Raw genomic sequence first — 17,064 nt, 5'->3', positions numbered from 1 at the left:
ATCTGTAAGTTGGATGACTGAGTAAATCCCTTCCCACACTAAGGGCAGGTGAATGGCTTCACCCCAGTGTGAACTCGCTGGTGTCTCTGGTGGTTGGATGAATCACTGAATCCTTTCCCACACAGAGCAAGTGAACAGTGTTTCCCTCGTGCGAACTCGCTGGTGTGACTGCAGACAGACTAAATGAGTGAATCCCTTCCCACACACAGAGCAGGTGAACGGCCTCTCCCCAGTGAGAATGTGTCGATGAGTTTCCAGCACAGATGGGACTCTGTATCCCTTCCCACAGTCCCCACATTTCCAAGGCTTCTCCATGTTTTGTTACTCCTTGTGTCTCTCCAGGTTTTCCGATCAGTTGAAGCCTCGTCCACACACAGAACACATGTACGGTCTCTCCCTGCTGTGAATGGTGTGATGTTTTTCAGGCTGCATAACTGGTTAAAGCTCTTTCCACCGTCAGTGCTCTGGAACACTCTCATTCGGGTGTGTGTGTGTCTCGGTGCTTTTCAGTCACACTGATGGTTAAAATCTTTTGAAGTCAACAGATCGGTAAAACATTCTCCTTCTGGATTCAAAGACCAATGACATTTAGGACCCGATGTATTGAGTGAGTCTGTGAGACCGAGACATGATGTTTGAGATAACTGTCTGTAATTCCTCCTCTTCTAATATCCTGTAAAACTGTTTGGAAAAGACATTGCAGTCAGCATAAGATCGAAATTCAGAACAGACAACTCTACTTACAATGGAACATTCTTTCCTCTCTCATTCCCCAAAAGCTGTAAATCTCCATCCCACACACTCTCCCTCCATTCTCACTCTGCTGTATCTAATATTCACCCTCCCAATTCTCCTGAAGGTGCTGATTCAGGCTGATTAACAGATCCATGCTCCTGTCCTGGACACAGAAACCATAACAAATCGGAGTTGCAGTCAGCCATTCGGCCCATCGAGCCTGCTCAACCATTCAATGAGATCATTGACCGATCTACCTCAGCACCATTTTCCCACACTATCCCCCATATTCTTTGATATCTTCAATATATAGAAACTTTTGTGAGGGCCATGAAGAATCCAGCACGAGTTTTCAGGATACAAAGAAATAAAATTTATTTACAATAACATATATATACACAACAGCAGCAGCAGCAGCAACTTCCCTTGCTGCTCACTCCTCTCTCTCCCTGGTTCCAAATTGGCCAGCTCTATTTATGCAGGGAGTCTGCTAATGATTTCTCCGCCCCCCCTCATTGGGGAAGCTCATACTCCCACAGGATTGTGGGATTGTCATTAGTCCCCAGCCAATGGTAAGCAGGCAGGTTATAACAGAAACCTATCAATTTTTGTCTTGGGAATACTTGCTGATGGAGGCTCCACAGTCCTCTGGGGTATAGAATTCCAAAGCTTCACAACATCCTCGAGTGAAGAAATCCCTCCTCATCTCAGCTTTCTTTCCATTTTCCCACCTGTTCCCCATAACCTTCTTCAATCACAAATCTATCCAACTCATCCGTAAAAATATTCACTGACCCTCGCCCTACACTGGTCCCTGTAGAAGAGAAATCCAGAGTCTAACAACCACCGGATGGAACAATGATTGGAAATATATAACGGAGTTATTATACTATATTAAACAGCTAGAAATAACAATAAATGTGCTTTATTACAGAACCCTGAATAATATGTCGAATGTACACCATATAACAACACTAGACATATCATACAGGGTGGCACAGTAGCACAGTGTTTAGCACTGTGCTTCTCAGCGCCAGGGTCCCAGGTTCGATTCCCAGCTTGGGTCACTGTCTGTGTGGAGTCTGCACTTTCTCGCCATGTCTGTGTGGGTTTCCTCCGGGTGCTCCGGATTCCTCTCACCAGTCCCGAAAGACGTGCTTGTTGGGTGAATTGGACATTCTGAATTCTCCTTCAGTGTACCCGAACAGGCACCGAACTGTGGCGACTAGGGGCTTTCCACAGTAACTTACAGTGATAATGTAAGCCTACTTGTGACAATAATAAAGATTATTATTATGATTATTATCTCTGTCCAATATTAATTTACTGTCACCTTAAATGTCAGCCATCTCCTGGGGAAACCAGCACTTTAATTGTGAACATGAGGAAAGAGACTATCATTTTGGACAGACAAATAAATGCGTCAAGCTGAAGGAGCAAAGGACGAGAGAGAGAGAGAGAGAGAGGCCTGGGCCAAGCTTTCCAGAGTCTGCACCCTCCCTGGATTCACTTCGTTTCCCTTCAGTTGCTGCAAGTGACCAATTGAAGGTGAGAATGAGAAAAGAAATGGAAAGAGAGAGAAAAGAAAGTGTTTTACTCAGATGTTGGAGACAGGAGGAGGTTTCAGTCTACGTGAAGCTCTTTCCATTGGTCAACACCAATTGCTGGACGGTCAGGTGGTGGGCACTCCCTCGCACATGCTCAGTTCCCCCTCTCTCTTGGACATGCGCAGTCGCTTGCCCCGGCGGGGGAAGGGTGGTGGGCGAGAGTCTTCTCGCCCTGGCCGGAGACGTCAGCTGGTTGCCTGGAAACGTTGTCTCGAGGAGGCACAACAATGAGTGGGGACCCAGCGGGGCTCCCGCGCCGAGCCTGCGCACTGCAATGCAGAGACATCATCGCAGAGCAGAATGATTCCTATTGGCTGATTCAGGCTCTCACACAATGAAAGGTTCTGGTTTCCCCAGCAGGTGGCTGACGTTTAAGGAGACAATAAATTAATATCGGCCAGGAAGCAGTGAGCAGGGATCTGTCAATCAGCCTGAATCAGCACCTTCAGGAGAATTGGGAGGGTGAATATTAGATACAGCAGAGTGAGAATGGAGGGAGAGTGTATGGGATGGAGATTTACACCTTTTGGGGAATAAGAGAGGAAAGAATGTTCCAGAGAAACTAGAATTGTCTGTTCTGAATTTCTATCCTGTTCTGACAGTGATGTCTTTTGTAAATTGTTTTTCCAGGATATTAGAAGAAGAGGAATTACAGACAGAAATCTCAAATGTCACGTCTTGATCTGACAGAATCACTTGATTCCTTGGGACACACAAGCAGGTGAGAGTGTTCCAGAGCACTGACTGTGGAAAGAGCTTCAACCAGTTACACAGCCTGAAAAAAAATCACACCATTCACAGCGGGGAGGGACTGTACACGTGTTCTGTGTGTCGGTAAGGTTTCGATTGTCCAACCTGGAGTGACAGAAGGAGACGCAAAACATGGAAAAACCATGGAAATGTGGGGATTGTGGGAAGAGATTCAGTACCCGATCTAAGCTGGAGTGTCATCAACGCGTTCACACTGGGGAGAGGCCGTTCAGCTGCTTTGTGTGTGGGAAGGAATTTGTTCAGTTATATGGCCTGAAAACACACCAGCGAATTCACACTGGGGAGAAACCGTTCACCTGCTCTCAGTGTGGGAAGGGATTCGGTGATCCCTCCAACCTGCAGACACACCAGCGAGTTCACACTGGGGAGAGGCCATTCGCCTGCTCTGTGTGTGAGAAGCGATTCGTTCAGTTATCCGGCCTGAAGAAACACCAGCGAATTCACACTGGGGAGAACCCGTTCACCTGCTCTCAGTGTGGGAAGGGATTCGGTGATTCCTACAACCTGCAGACACACCAGCGAGTTCACACTGGGGAGAGGCCATTCGCCTGCTCTGTGTGTGAGAAGCGATTCGTTCAGTTATCCGGCCTGAAGAAACACCAGCGAATTCACACTGGGGAGAAACCGTTCACCTGCTCTCAGTGTGGGAAGGGATTCGGTGATTCCTACAACCTGCAGATACACCAGCGAGTTCACACTGGGGAGAGGCCATTCACCTGCTCTCAGTGTGAAAAGAGATTCACTCAGTTATCCAACCTGCGGACACACCAGCAAGTTCACACTGGGGAAAGGCCGTTCACCTGCTCTCAGTGTGGGAAGGGATTCAGAGATTCAGTCACACTGCGGACACACCAGCGAGTTCACACTGGGGAGAAGCCGTTCACTTGCTCTCAGTGTGGGAAGGGATTCACTGAGTTATCCAGCCTGAAGAAACACCAGCGAGTTCACACTGGGGAGAAACCGTTCACCTGCTCCCAGTGTGGGAAGGGATTCAGTTTTTCCTCCAATCTGCGGATACACCAGCGAGTTCACACTGGGGAAAGGCCGTTCACCTGCTCTCAGTGTGGGAAGGGATTCGCTGTGTTATCCAGCCTGCAGACACACCAGCGTGTTCACACTGGGGAGAAACCGTTCACCTGCTCTCAGTGTGGGAAGGGATTCAGTCATTCCTCCAGCCTGCAGACACACCAGCGAATTCACACTGGGGAGAAGCCGTTCACCTGCTCTCAGTGTGAGAATAGATTCACTCAGTTATCCAACCTGCAGACACACCAGCGAGTTCACACTGGGGAAAGGCCGTTCAGCTGCTCTCAGTGTGGGAAGGGATTCAGTGAATCAATCAAACTGCAGAGACACCAGCGGGCTCACACTGGGGAGAAGCCATTCATCTGCTCCATGTGTGGAAAAGGATTCAGTTACTCATCCAACCTGCAGAGACACCAGCAAGTTCACTTTTGGAAGAGGCCGTTCACCTGCTCTGTGTGTGGGAAGGAATTCTCTGTTTCTTGGCGCTTACTCAGACACGAACAACTTCACAAGTGATTCCAGGGGTTGGATTGTGTTGCTGTTACCGTTTCTGCTTCAGTTACATCCAGGACGGCATTTTGCTCATTCTGACAGTTGGTGTTGGAGGGAATTAAAGTTGAGTCCTGGAGATTGTGGTGAACTTTAAGGAAAGGTCTTTGTTTCACATGTATGTGGAGATACAAAGGCTTGGGCCTGAATGCTGCAGATCCCAACGAGTCTGTGCCTCTCCCCCATTGTACATTGTACTGTCCGATGTCGTATTGATATGTTACTTGTTTTTACTGACTACAGATAGTTGGACATATGCAAAACTTAATATTAACATTGATTTGTTTTATTGAATACTGGATGGTTCGTATAATCACATTAGCTACAGAAATGGTTATAAACAGACCTGATAATTGCATCTCCGGACAATTTCTGGCCCCTATTTAGCATTTCAAAGGGTTATTCTAACTGTGATGTGGTGTTAACAGCCTCCCATCTATGTTCATCCGGAGATAACCATCTTTATGGATGTCTGAGCAGTCTGTCTGTCTCCGTGCAGTTTCCCTGATTGTTTTGCTAATTCAAATGGGTTTATCAGACTTTTGGCATTGTGGGTGTAGATGGCCTGTGTTGATTGCTGCCTGCCAGGATGTCTGAATTAACCCGTCCCTATTTTCTAGTGAGGTATGACTTGCCTTTGTGCGCTTGTACATTTATCCCGTGATTAAACGGAGATGTGAATGGACATGTGAATAAATATATATATAGAAAAACATGGGCCCCGATATTTTCCCACAACAGGCCCCCCTGGATGAAAAATAGACCCAAGATCGCCATGAACCGATATCTGTTGTGGTGCACCCCACTTGTGAAATAAACTATACCTTGTGGATATCGTTGCCTATCCTCATGGAAGCTCTCCTTCCTCGATCATAGTTGAGGACACGGTGCTGGATCCTTAAGGTGGCCTGGCCTCCAGATCACGGAAAGTGTCCTAAACCACTCGCTGTGAGTAACAGCCATTAACCTTTTCCCTTCCCGCTGTCATGTGCGAGTACCTTTAAGAAATGAATGTTTATCAAATAGCTGTAGCCAATGGAGCTCACCCATAGTGATGGTACCTGAACCAGACGGTACCCAACGGTTGTGTGTGGACTATAGAAATGTTAATGTGGTTAGAAGAACGGACTCTTATCCTATCCCATGTTTGGAGGATTGCAATGAGAAAGTGGGACAATCAGCTTTTATTTCCAAACTGGATTTACTTAAAGGTTACTGGCAGGTACCTTTATCTGAAAGGATGAAGGAGACTCCAGATGGTATATACCAAATCAAAGTTATGCCATTTAGCATGAAAAACGCCCCAGCCACATTTCAACGGTTAACTAACAAAGTCATTTATGATTACTCAATTGTGCGGTATACAGCGATGATCTGGTAATTTTCAGCCTGACATGCAAAGAACATTTGTAGCATCTGATGGAGTTACTCCATCACCTTCAGGAGGCAGGTTTGGTGGTAAACCTAGCCAAAAGTGAATTTGGAAAAGCCGAAGTCACTTTCCTGGGCCATACAATCGGACAGGGCCCAATGATCCCATGGGATGTGAAAACAAAAGTTATTGGGGAGTTTCCAATACCCTCGACAAGAAGGGAAATAATGCGGTTTCTTGGCATGAGTGGATTCTACCGGAAATTTGTGCAAAATCTTCGCAGTGCGGTTGCTCCACTGATGGACTTGCTAAAGAAGCGTAGCAAATTTAAATGAACAGCGGAGTTTCAACAGGCATTTGACTGCCTGAAAGCTGTGATAACCAATGCTCCTGTGTTGGAGAATTACAAGGGGCTCTGTGATCAGATTGAACTAAATTATCTGACTTTAAAGAGAAATGCCGAGGCATAGAGAAATCGATGGATTGTGCAGAGACCTTCTTGTCCAGAGAGACTGTCAATCAAGAAGGATTCCAGTTGGAGGAAGAACTGAAATGGACTATTTTATTATTAAATGTTTGTGTGTTTTGTTAAAAAAAAAATGTATATTCATTGTCCATATTTCTAAAAGGAAAGTGAAAAGGTGAAAAATGAAACCATGTTGAAGTTGATGGTTTAGTTTTTTTTCTTGGGGGAGGTGTCATGTGCGAGTAAGAAATGGGTGTTTCTCGAATAGCTGTATTAGGTGTACCTTTATGAAATGGGTGTTTGTCAGATCGCTGCAGTGATGTCAGAGTGTGGGTGGAGCTGGGCTCTCTGTCTTACATTTTGTTTTTGAGCAGGCAGCTACAGTGTATTTTAGTTTCGTTTTGAGAGCTGGATAGCCGCAGGAAAAGCAAACAGCTGAATAAGGATCTCTCTCTGCAATCTAAAGACTGTCTCCAGATCATTTGAGGATTTCAAAGTGATAACTGCACTCAGCAGTGAATTTAAATCTGATCTGTTTTAAAAAGGGTCTTTTGTCTTATGGATGTTGTAAGGAAAGATTAAGGGTTACTTATAGAGTACTGTATTCTTTGGGGGGAGTATTTTAGTTGATGGTTGCTAAGATGTTTATTGTCTGTGTTTAAAAATGTTAATGGGATTCATAGAATAAACATTGTTATTGTTTAAAGATACTCTTAGTTCTCTGTTGCACCACACCTGTAAAGTGGGCCCTAGTGCTCCCCATAACCACACTCTGTTAAAAGTTGTGGGTCAAGTGAACTCCATGATACACTTTGGTGTTCTCTAAACACTGATCCATAACACCGCTCCCTGAGGGCGACTAGTGGGATTTTCTGCAGGACGGTCTAAGGTTTTCTCCACTTACGCTGTAGGCAGCACATAACCGTTGCCCATACCAGCATTATGTCTGTACCGACAGTCATTCCTATTCGGATTACCTCCAACCTGTCTGTAAGTCGGTTGCCTGCTGCCCCGGGAACACATATGTCCCGCCAATGTTGTGTTCCGGAGAGTCCCACCTGAATGATGGTCGGGATAGCTGAGCCCACCTGGATCTTTCCTTTCCTTATCTGATTTGTCGACTGCCCTGACATTCTCCTGAGCGAGCTCTGTTGCTCCGTGCATAGCCTATCGGACTGTGCTGCCTGGTGTCTTGTCCATGTAAAGTGAGTCATCCCACCAGGCCCCAAATAGGTAGCCTGATGTATGTCGGGGGAGGTGAAATTCCCTCAGTGTTAAAGAGTCTGTTACCTGCAGACAGAAGCTGTGGCTGCTACCACATAGGAGGCCTCCCGCGATTATCCCCACCTCCGGCTGTGTGGGACCGACCTGTATGGGCTTAAAAGCTTCTTTCAGTGGCGTAACATTGACCGTAACGTTGCTGTGGATTGACAAGGGTTCGAGAGTCCGACAGGTACACACTATGTAATGTGCCGAATCGGAACAGCATTCTGCGGTGCTCATATGTGCCAGGTCATTATGATGTGCTCAGTATCGTCTAGATCCGGTCCAATAAACCCAACCCTCCTGCACGGTTCCCAATGACTCAAACCTAGAGCTGTCCTTAAAGGTTCCCTTGGATGGGTTTTCCTGGGGGACTGCTAGATTCAACTTTATCCCTCCCGCAGTGGGTCCACTGCCTGGCCTGGTAACCACCAGTTTGTTCCTGTCCCTGTGGTTGTGAAGGAGGTTTATTTTGTACAGGGGGGTGAATAAGTGCCGTGGGATTGTCCCGAACCTAAAGTCTTCTATGTCACCCCGGATAGTCAATTGAATCTCCTGCAAGAGTGTCACAGGCCCCTCCCTTTGCTTGTGCTTGAATGGTGTTAATTATACCCACAGATACCTTGTCCTGGACTCACAGAAGCTCTTCTCCCTGTAAATGTATGGAAGCCAGTGCGTCCCATATACCCCATATTGTAGCCATTTTCCGACGTCCGCGGCTACCCAGGAGGCATAACTGTTTGTCTCCGCCAGCTGCACCGAGTTCAGGACCGAGTTTGCACAACCAAATAACCATCCGATGTCCCGCAAAGTGCTCCTTTCACCTCGCCTGCGTACCCTAGATTCTGGGGTTATTTTATTGTGGGACTGAAAACAGGCTGAGAAGATACACATAGGCCAGGAACAGAAACTGTCTCATGAAACCCTGGCTGGAATCGATACTGACCATCTGCAAAAGCACCCAAGTCAAGGCACAGACCTGTTACTGTTACATGGACTTTATGATTACCCACTCCAAGTCTATGAATATGTAACAAACTTCCAGACACAGGTGATTAGCTTTGCCGCAGGACGAAGAACAGGCAAAAGAAGCCATCAGACTCCATAATGAGCTGATGGCTGGTCAGACAAGCGGGGTTTCAGAGGACAATGGGTCTTGATTGAATCACCATGGATAAACAGGAATATCCTGTCTTTCCCATTACCAAGTTGGTGTCTGGCTAGAACAATGGCTGGTGGTGGGCGTATCCCAATGACTCTATCCTAGCTCACCAGTATAAAGAAAGGATCGAACAGATCTTCAGCAATAACCTGGTTGTGCCCCAGGCACAATCATCACAAGAAGAAAGGACGCTGGGTTTGGAACCCAGAGAAGGCATCCAGATGGAGTGGCCGTAGCCTGCCACCTCCGTTACTAAGTGTGGGCAAAACCCAAAGCCCAGCTGTGAGACTGAGTCAGATTTTGTTGCGTTGTGAATAAAATTGCGCTAAACTGTGAACCTGTTTTCCTAGAATGATAGAATTTACAGTGCAGAAGGAGGCCATTCGGCCCATCGAGTCTGCGCCAGCCTGGCCCTTGGTAAGAGCATCCCACCCAAGCCCACACTATCTCTGTAACCCAGTAACCCACCTAACCTTTTTGGACCCTAAGGGCAATTTATCATGGCCAATCCACCTAACCTACACATCTTTGGATTGTGGGAGGAAACCGGAGCACCCGGAGGAAACCCACGCAGACACGGGGAGAACGTGTCTAGGGGCCTCACGGTAGCATGGTGGTTAGCATCAATGCTTCACAGCTCCAGGGTCCCAGGTTCGATTCCCAGCTGGGTCGCTGTCTGTGTGGAGTCTGCACGTCCTCCCCGTGTGTGCGTGGGTTTCCTCCGGGTGCTCCGGTTTCCTCCCACAGTCCAAAGATGTGCGGGTTAGGTGGATTGGCCATGCTAAATTGCCCGTAGTGTAAGGTTAATGGGGGGATTGTTGGGTTACGGGTATACGGGTTACGTGGGTTTAAGTAGGGTGATCATTGCTCGGCACAACATCGAGGGCCGAAGGGCCTGTTCTGTGCTGTACTGTTCTAAGTGTAACGTGCAGACTCCGTACAGACAGTGACCCAAGCCGGGAATCAAACCTGGGACCCTGGAGCTGTGAAGCAACTGTGCTAACCACTGTGCTACCCTGTTTTGTCCTTTTTTCATCTCGCAAATAAGGGAATCTGGGTAAAACTTTTGATGTCGTAAACTGGTCGAACGCACCAGAGATTTTAAAGGTATAACATTTTGGCACCTCAGACGTTCCTTCTATAATTGATATATTGCTCTGAAGTCGAACCTTCAACCTAGTATTCTCCAACAATCTGTCTGAGCCTGAATTAAGAGGGCAGATTGCCCCACGTAACGGCCAGTCTTCAGTGAGTGAAGGACTAATACAGATTTTGACAGGTAAAATTGGGCTATAACCGGGTGTCTGTAATACGAGGTGAACAAACTACCTATTTAGATCTAGGATAGTCAAGGGAGTTGGGTAAAACCTCTGGGGGGGAATGTAGTGAAAGCCGGACCCCTAAACCCAGAGGATTCCTACACACCTGTGAGAAATGCCAGGGAGAGGGGGAGAATAAGGAGAGAGAGAAATGACAGAGCGTCCAGAGTGAGAAATGACCCAAGTGGGTACTACAGTAAATTAGAAAGGGTCTGGGAGCCAAAGTTAATGAGTAGAGTACAGACCCTGAAGGTTAAAAAGTGCAGCAACAGTTGCATCAGCGCTGCTCTCACCAGGTGGTGGCTGGTTTACCCACCTCCTCCTGTACTGTTTGGTAGCGTTAACCGTCCTGTAGTCAGTAATTTGTTAGTATTGACGTGAATCCACTGTGCTCTCCATATCGTACTGATGAGTAGTGAATGGAGAAATAGCAAACGGGACCGGGATTCTTAAAATTCACGGAAGAAGGAAAGGATATTCAAACCACCTTTTGGAAAGTGGCCAGTGACAAAAGGCTCCTCGAGGGATCCATTGTGTCAAAGGGGGGGGAGGGGGATATGAGTTCTGGAAGACGTTAGTGTGGAAATATTAGTTTTCGAAGAAGTCCTTTGGAAATATTGAATTTTTGAAGAAGTCAGTGAAATGTAAGTTTTCAAAGAAGTCAGTATGGAAACAGAGTTTTAGAAAAAGTCAGTGTGAATATTTGTGCTGTGGATAGTCTGGGATTATCCTCAAACAAAAATCAGAGACTAATGAGTCTTGGGATATGAGGTTTTAGACGTCAGTGTGAAAGTCGGTGCCCTGGGAGCACCTTAATGTTAGAAGTTAGGAAAAAGAGGTTAGCATTTCCAGTCTGGTGAGTTTCCAGTCTCCTTCCAAAGGGATATGATGGGAGCTTTTGGGGATCAAGCAATAGATAAAGATGACAGATATATATTGGGGAGATATGTCTTTTGCTTTTCAACAAAAAAGCTAAATTATCAATTTGGAAAGGGTTCAAATTATATTCTGAATGCATATCTGAAAAAATTGTGTAATGGTTAGTTTTATTCAATATAAGGTTAAAAGTTAGTTTACAGACTTTAATCAACTCGTTCAGAGCTGGCAGTGGGATAAAGAGAACTTGGGCGGGATTCTCTGGGGGTCAGCGGGGCAGGCAGAAACGGCGCAGTGGAGTGGCGGAAACCACTCCAGCATTGGGCCGCCCCAAAGGTGCGGAATCCTCCACACCGTCAGGGGCTAGGATGGCGCCGGAGTGGTTTGCGCCCCGCCGGTTGGTGTGGAAGGCCTTTGGAAGGGACTCCGCTGCCCGACGTGGGTCCGCACATATGCGGGAACGTCAGCGTCTGCTGACGTCATCCTCGCGCATGCGCAGGGGTTTCACCTTCGCACCGGCCATTGCGGAGGCATACACGGCCGGCACATAGGAACCGCGCAACCTCAAACAAACCATTGTTTGCAGCAAATCACCCAGCCTTCAGAACAGCGACCACAACACCACACAACCCTGCCAGGGCAATCTCTGCAAGACATGCCAGATCATCGACTTGGATACCACCTTTACACGTGGAAACACCACCCACCAGGTACGCGGCACATACTCGTGCGACTCGACCAATGTAGTCTACCTCATACACTGCAAAGGATGCCCGAAGCGTGGTACATTTTTTTTCCAATGAAGGGGCAAATTAGCGTGGCCAATCCACCTACCCTGCACATCTTTGGGTTGCAGGGGTGAGACCCACGCAGACACGGGGAGAAAGTGCAAACTCCACACAGTGACCCGGGACCGGGGTCGAACCTGGGTCTTCAGCGCCATAGGCAGCCGTGCGAACCACTGGAGACCATGCAGACACTGCGACAACGAATGAACGGGCAACGTGCGACAATCACCAGGCAGGAATGTTCCCTTCCAGTCGGGGAACACAGTCAAGGGCATTCAGCCTCTGATCTCCGGGTAAGCGTTCTTCAAGGCAGACTTCAGGACACGCGACAACGCAGAATTGGCGAGCAAAAACTTATAGCTAAGTTCCGCACGCATGAGTGCGGCCTCAACCGGGATCTTGGATTCATGTCGCATTACATCCACTCCCCACCATCTGGCCTGGACTTGCAAAATTCCACCAACTGTTCTGGCTTGAGACAATTCACACCTCTTTAACCTGTGATTATCCCTCTCTCTGGATCTGTAATGATTTGATTACCTGCAAATTCTCGCATTCCAAGCATTGTCCGGCATCGCTGACTTTGTCTATATAAATGTTTCTGGATCATACTTCTCCAGTCACCTGAAGAAGGAGCTGCGCTCTTTGAGCATGTTCTGTGCTGTATTTCTCTATATCTCTATATCTAAACAAACCTGTTGGACTTTAACCTGGTGTCACAACAGTGGCAATGCAGATCTAAAGGCTTTGCCTTTTGTGGAAATGGTTAACTCACTGTTGCCCTTTGAATTAAAGTTTGTGAAGTGTTACACTTACCTTCTACACAAATAGCATTGTCGGATGATTTGACTTCTCTTAAAAACTACCATGCCGGTATATAATTGCTCTTGAGATCTAATTGATTAAATAACAATTAAGTAGAGCAGCAAGCTGGCCCAGTGGTTCGCACGGCTGCCTATGGCACTGAAGACCCAGGTTCGACCGCGGTCCCGCGTCACTGTGTGGAGTTTGCACTTTCTCCCTGTGTCTGCATGGGTCTCACCCCTGCAACCCAAAGATGTGCAGGGTAGGTGGATTAGCCACGCTAAATTGCCCCTTCATTGGAAAAATAAATGATTGGCTGCACTAAATTTATTTAAAAATAGAATTAAGTGAAAATAGTAACTAATATGGAAAGGATAATAAATAAATTCTAAACTGACAAAAAAGGGCAATAGGAGTTAGTCTGTATGGGTTGCTGAGCATCAAAACCCTTTCACTGTTTGAAAGGAGGTAAATTAAACATTCTCATTTTACAATGTCACCATTTGAAACTAGGGTATTTTATAAGTAATATTCGTTTTTTGTGCATTATCAATACTGAGTAAATATTAACTCAGGTAATGAGTGTGCGAATATGTAAAATCGGTTGTTTTAATCCTGGGTATTTAACTACAAATTGTTTAGAAATTAATGACCGAGGGCAGCACGGTGGCCTAGTGGTTAGCACAACCGCCTCACGGCGCTGAGGTCCCAGGTTTGATCCCGGCTCTGGGTCACTGTCCGTGTGGAGTTTGCACATTCTCCCCGTGTCTGCGTGGCTTTCGCCCCCACAACCCAAAAATGTGCAGAGTAGGTGGATTGGCCACTCTAAATTGTCCTTTAATTGGAAAAATGAATTGGGTACTCTAAATTTCTTTAAAAAAGAAATGAATGACCTTCTGTACAAGGATAAGAGCTGTTATGTGAGCATGAGTGAGGTGATCTACAGGTAGGGAGATAATGTTAAATCTGGGGAGTGTCAATGAAGCTGCAACAAATGGTGGGATTCTTCAATCACATAATCACCTGGGGTTAGGAAATGGGAGTCAAACTTTAAAGGAAATAACTTAGTGGGACTATATTTGGAATTGGGGTTTACAGTGGGAATTCACCCTTGGATACACATCAGGTTGCATTTTGCTTTTATTCCTATTGTTCTCATTACCATATATCAAGCTTTTACAATGACATGTTAAAAGATGGAGAAAAGGCAAATGGAAGTTTGATTAAATGTGGCATTGCGAAATGAGACTTGGAAATTGGGTTTTAAATATGTAATTGAATAGGCTTTGAATATTGGAACATACAGTGTAGAAGGAGGCCATTCGGCCCATCGAGTCTGCACCGACCCACTTAAGCCCTCACTTCCACCCTAACCCCGCAACCCAACAACTACTCCTAACCTATTTTTCTGGTCACTAAGGGCAATTTATCACGGCCAATCCACCTAACCTGCACGTCTTTGGACAGTGGGAGGAAACTGGAGCACCCGGAGGAAACCCACGCAGACACAGGGAGAACGTGCAGACTCCGCACAGACAGTGACCCAGCAGGGAATTGAACCTGGGACCCTGGCGCTGTGAAGCCACAGTGCTATCCACTTGTGCTACCATGCTGAATATTGTAAGGAAAGTATGAATCTCTGGTTCACTCTGGGATTTAGGATTGCCCAAACTAATGATCCCATGCATTTATGGGATCACAGGGGGAAATGTGGTACTGAAAACAGGTTGAGAAGATACACATAGGTCAGGAACAGAAACTGTCTCATGAGACCCTGGCTGGAATCGACACTGACTATCTGCAAAAGCACCCAAGTCAAGACCTGTTATTGCTATATGGACTTTGTGATTACCCACTCCAAAGACTATGAATATGTAACAAACTTCCAGACACAGGTGATCAACTTTGCAGCAGGACAAAGAACAGACAAAAGAAGCCATCAGACTCCATAATGAGCTGATGGCTGGTCAGACAAGGGGAGTTTTGGAGGACAATGGGTCTTGATTGAATCACCATGGATAAACAGGAATATCCTGTCTGGCTAGAACAATGGCCGGTGGTGGTCGTATACCAATGACTCTATCCTAGCTCACCAGTATAAAGAAACAAATATCGAACAGATCTTCAGCGATAACCTGGGAATCCCCCAGGCACAACCATCGCAAGAAAAAAGGACCCTGGGTTTGGAACCCAGAGAAGGCACCCAGATGGAGTGGCCGTAGCCTGCCAGCCTCCGTTACTAAGTGTGGGCAAAACCCAAAGCTGAGCTGTGAGTCTGAGTCAGATTTTGTTGAGTTGTGAAAAGAATTGCGCTAAACTGTGAACCTGTTTTCATAGAATCATAGAATTTACAGTGCAGAAGGAGGCCTTTCAGCCCATCGAGTCTGCGTCAGCCTGGCCATTGGAAAGAGCATCCTACCCAAGCCCACTCTATCTCCGTGACCCAGTAACCCCACCTAACCTTTTTGGCACCAAGGGCAATTTATCATGGCCAATCCACCTAACCTACACATCTTTGAACTGTGGGAATAAACAAAATTGTTTATTTTGTTGTTGTTGTTGTAAAACCAAAAAATACCTCAATAAAATGTTTATTAATTTTTTTTCAATGAGATAGACTGGTTTTTGTAACTCAAAGACATTAAGCAATTAAGGTATATGGGCCAAAGGCAGATATATGGAGTTCGGTCACAGATAAGCCATAATCTCAGTGAATAGCGGGACAAGCTCCAGGGGCTGAATGGCCTGCTATGTTCCTAAAAGTTGTAAATCTCCATCCCACACACTCTCCCTCCATTCTCACCCTGCTGTATTTAATATTCACCGTCCCAATATTCCTGAAGGTGCTGATTCAGGCTGTTTGACAGATCCATGCTCACTGCTTTATAATAATAATCTTTATTGTCACAAGTAGGCTTACATTAACGCTGTAATGAGGTTACTGTAAAAAGCCCCGAGTCGCCACATTCCGGCGCCTGTTCGGGTACACAGAGGGAGAATTCAGAATGTCCAAATCACTGAGGGGCTGGTTTAGCACAGGGCTAAAAGGCTGACTTGTAAAACAGAACAAGGCTAGCAGCGCGGGTTCAATTCCCGTATCAGCCTTTCCGAACAGGTGCTGGAATGTGGCGACTAGTGGCTTTTCACAGTAGCCTCATTTGAAGCCTACTTGTGACAATAAGCGATTTTCATTTCATTTTTCATTTCACCTAACAGCAAGTCTTTCAGGATTTGTGGGAGGAAACTGGAGCACCCGGAGGAAACCCATGCAGGCTCGGGGAGAATGTGCAGACTCCGTACAGACAGTGACCCAAGCCGAGAATCGAACCTGGGACCCTGGAGCTGTGAAGCAACATCGCTAACCACTGTGCTACCATGTGCTTCATGACAGAATAAATAGGAGCTGCATTTGGCCCATCAAGCCTGCTCAACCATTTGTTGAGCTAATTGGCCCCTCTACCTCAGCACCATTTTCCCAGGTTATAACCCGACAGGAGGCCAAGGGATCTGCAACCTCAGATTCCCATTGGCCTCACCCGAGTACAATCTACCTGGATGAGGCGGGCAGAGCTACCCCCTTAACCCAGGGGCCTTTGTGACATAAACACCTCGGCCCAAGGGTGGGTCGGGGACAGGAGACCTTTCAGGCAACCGCTGGGCCAAGCACATTGGAACCACCCAGGGGTTCTGCCCAAAGGCCTGGTCCCACTGTCTGTGCGACGTCTGCACGTTCTCCCCATGTCAAGCTGAGGGAGCAAAGAATGTCAATGTCTTTAAGAGAGAGAGAGACCTGGGCCAAGCTTTCCAGAGTCTGCACCCTCCCTGGATTCACTTCCTTTCCCTTCAATTGCTGCAAGTGACCAATTGAAGGTGAGAATGAGAAAAGAAATGGAAAGGGGGAGAAAAGAAAGTGTTTTACTCACAGATGTTTCTGATGTGGTTTTGGAACTTGAATTTGAAAGCATCAAAGAGAAGTTCACCTTGGTTCAGGTATGGTCTGTACGTCAGGTGAGACCAGTTACTGAAAAACTCCCAGCCTGTAACTGACAGGACAGCGTGTGTTGGATGCACTTTTTCCGTGAGTTTATTTTCAATCAAATGCACTTTAGTTTCTTATTGGAAAGTCTAAACGCAGATGTTTGCATTTCTCAGCTGCAGACTTCTTTCATACCATACATCAGATGGTATGAAATTCAGTTGTTCCCTTAAGTTCCTGCCAGGCACCGTTTGAGGCTGATTTCGGGGCTATTTGTCTCTTGAAGCATTTGTGCATGAATCAAAATCATCAAAGGTGGAAGGGCAGGTGGAGGAAATGCTTCAAAAGGC

General features: G+C 46.5%; 1 protein-coding gene across 5 annotated transcripts in view; it reads left to right on the top strand.

Moving 5' to 3' along the window:
* LOC119951351 (zinc finger protein 229-like) overlaps positions 1 to 5,821 on the top strand; it is a 29,395-nt gene extending 23,574 nt beyond the window's left edge. Inside the window, exons 1-2 of one of the 5 annotated variants that reach the window (XM_038774486.1) lie at positions 2,320 to 2,683; positions 2,973 to 5,821. In XM_038774486.1, coding sequence (XP_038630414.1) covers positions 3,225 to 4,655 — 1,431 coding nt within the window. In that variant the 5' untranslated portion in view covers positions 2,320 to 2,683; positions 2,973 to 3,224 and the 3' untranslated portion in view covers positions 4,656 to 5,821. Of the gene's footprint in view, positions 1 to 2,319; positions 2,805 to 2,972 lie in introns of those variants that run through there. The other 4 variants (XM_038774485.1, XM_038774484.1, XM_038774483.1 and 1 more) reach the window with 4 other exon arrangements.
* The last annotated feature ends 11,243 nt before the right edge of the window (positions 5,822 to 17,064 follow it).

Source organism: Scyliorhinus canicula, chromosome 17, assembly GCF_902713615.1.
Source record: "Scyliorhinus canicula chromosome 17, sScyCan1.1, whole genome shotgun sequence".
NCBI classification, from domain to species: domain Eukaryota; kingdom Metazoa; phylum Chordata; class Chondrichthyes; order Carcharhiniformes; family Scyliorhinidae; genus Scyliorhinus; species Scyliorhinus canicula.
Note: the sequence above shows the minus strand (reverse complement) of the source record. Positions and strands in the feature narration are given on the sequence as shown.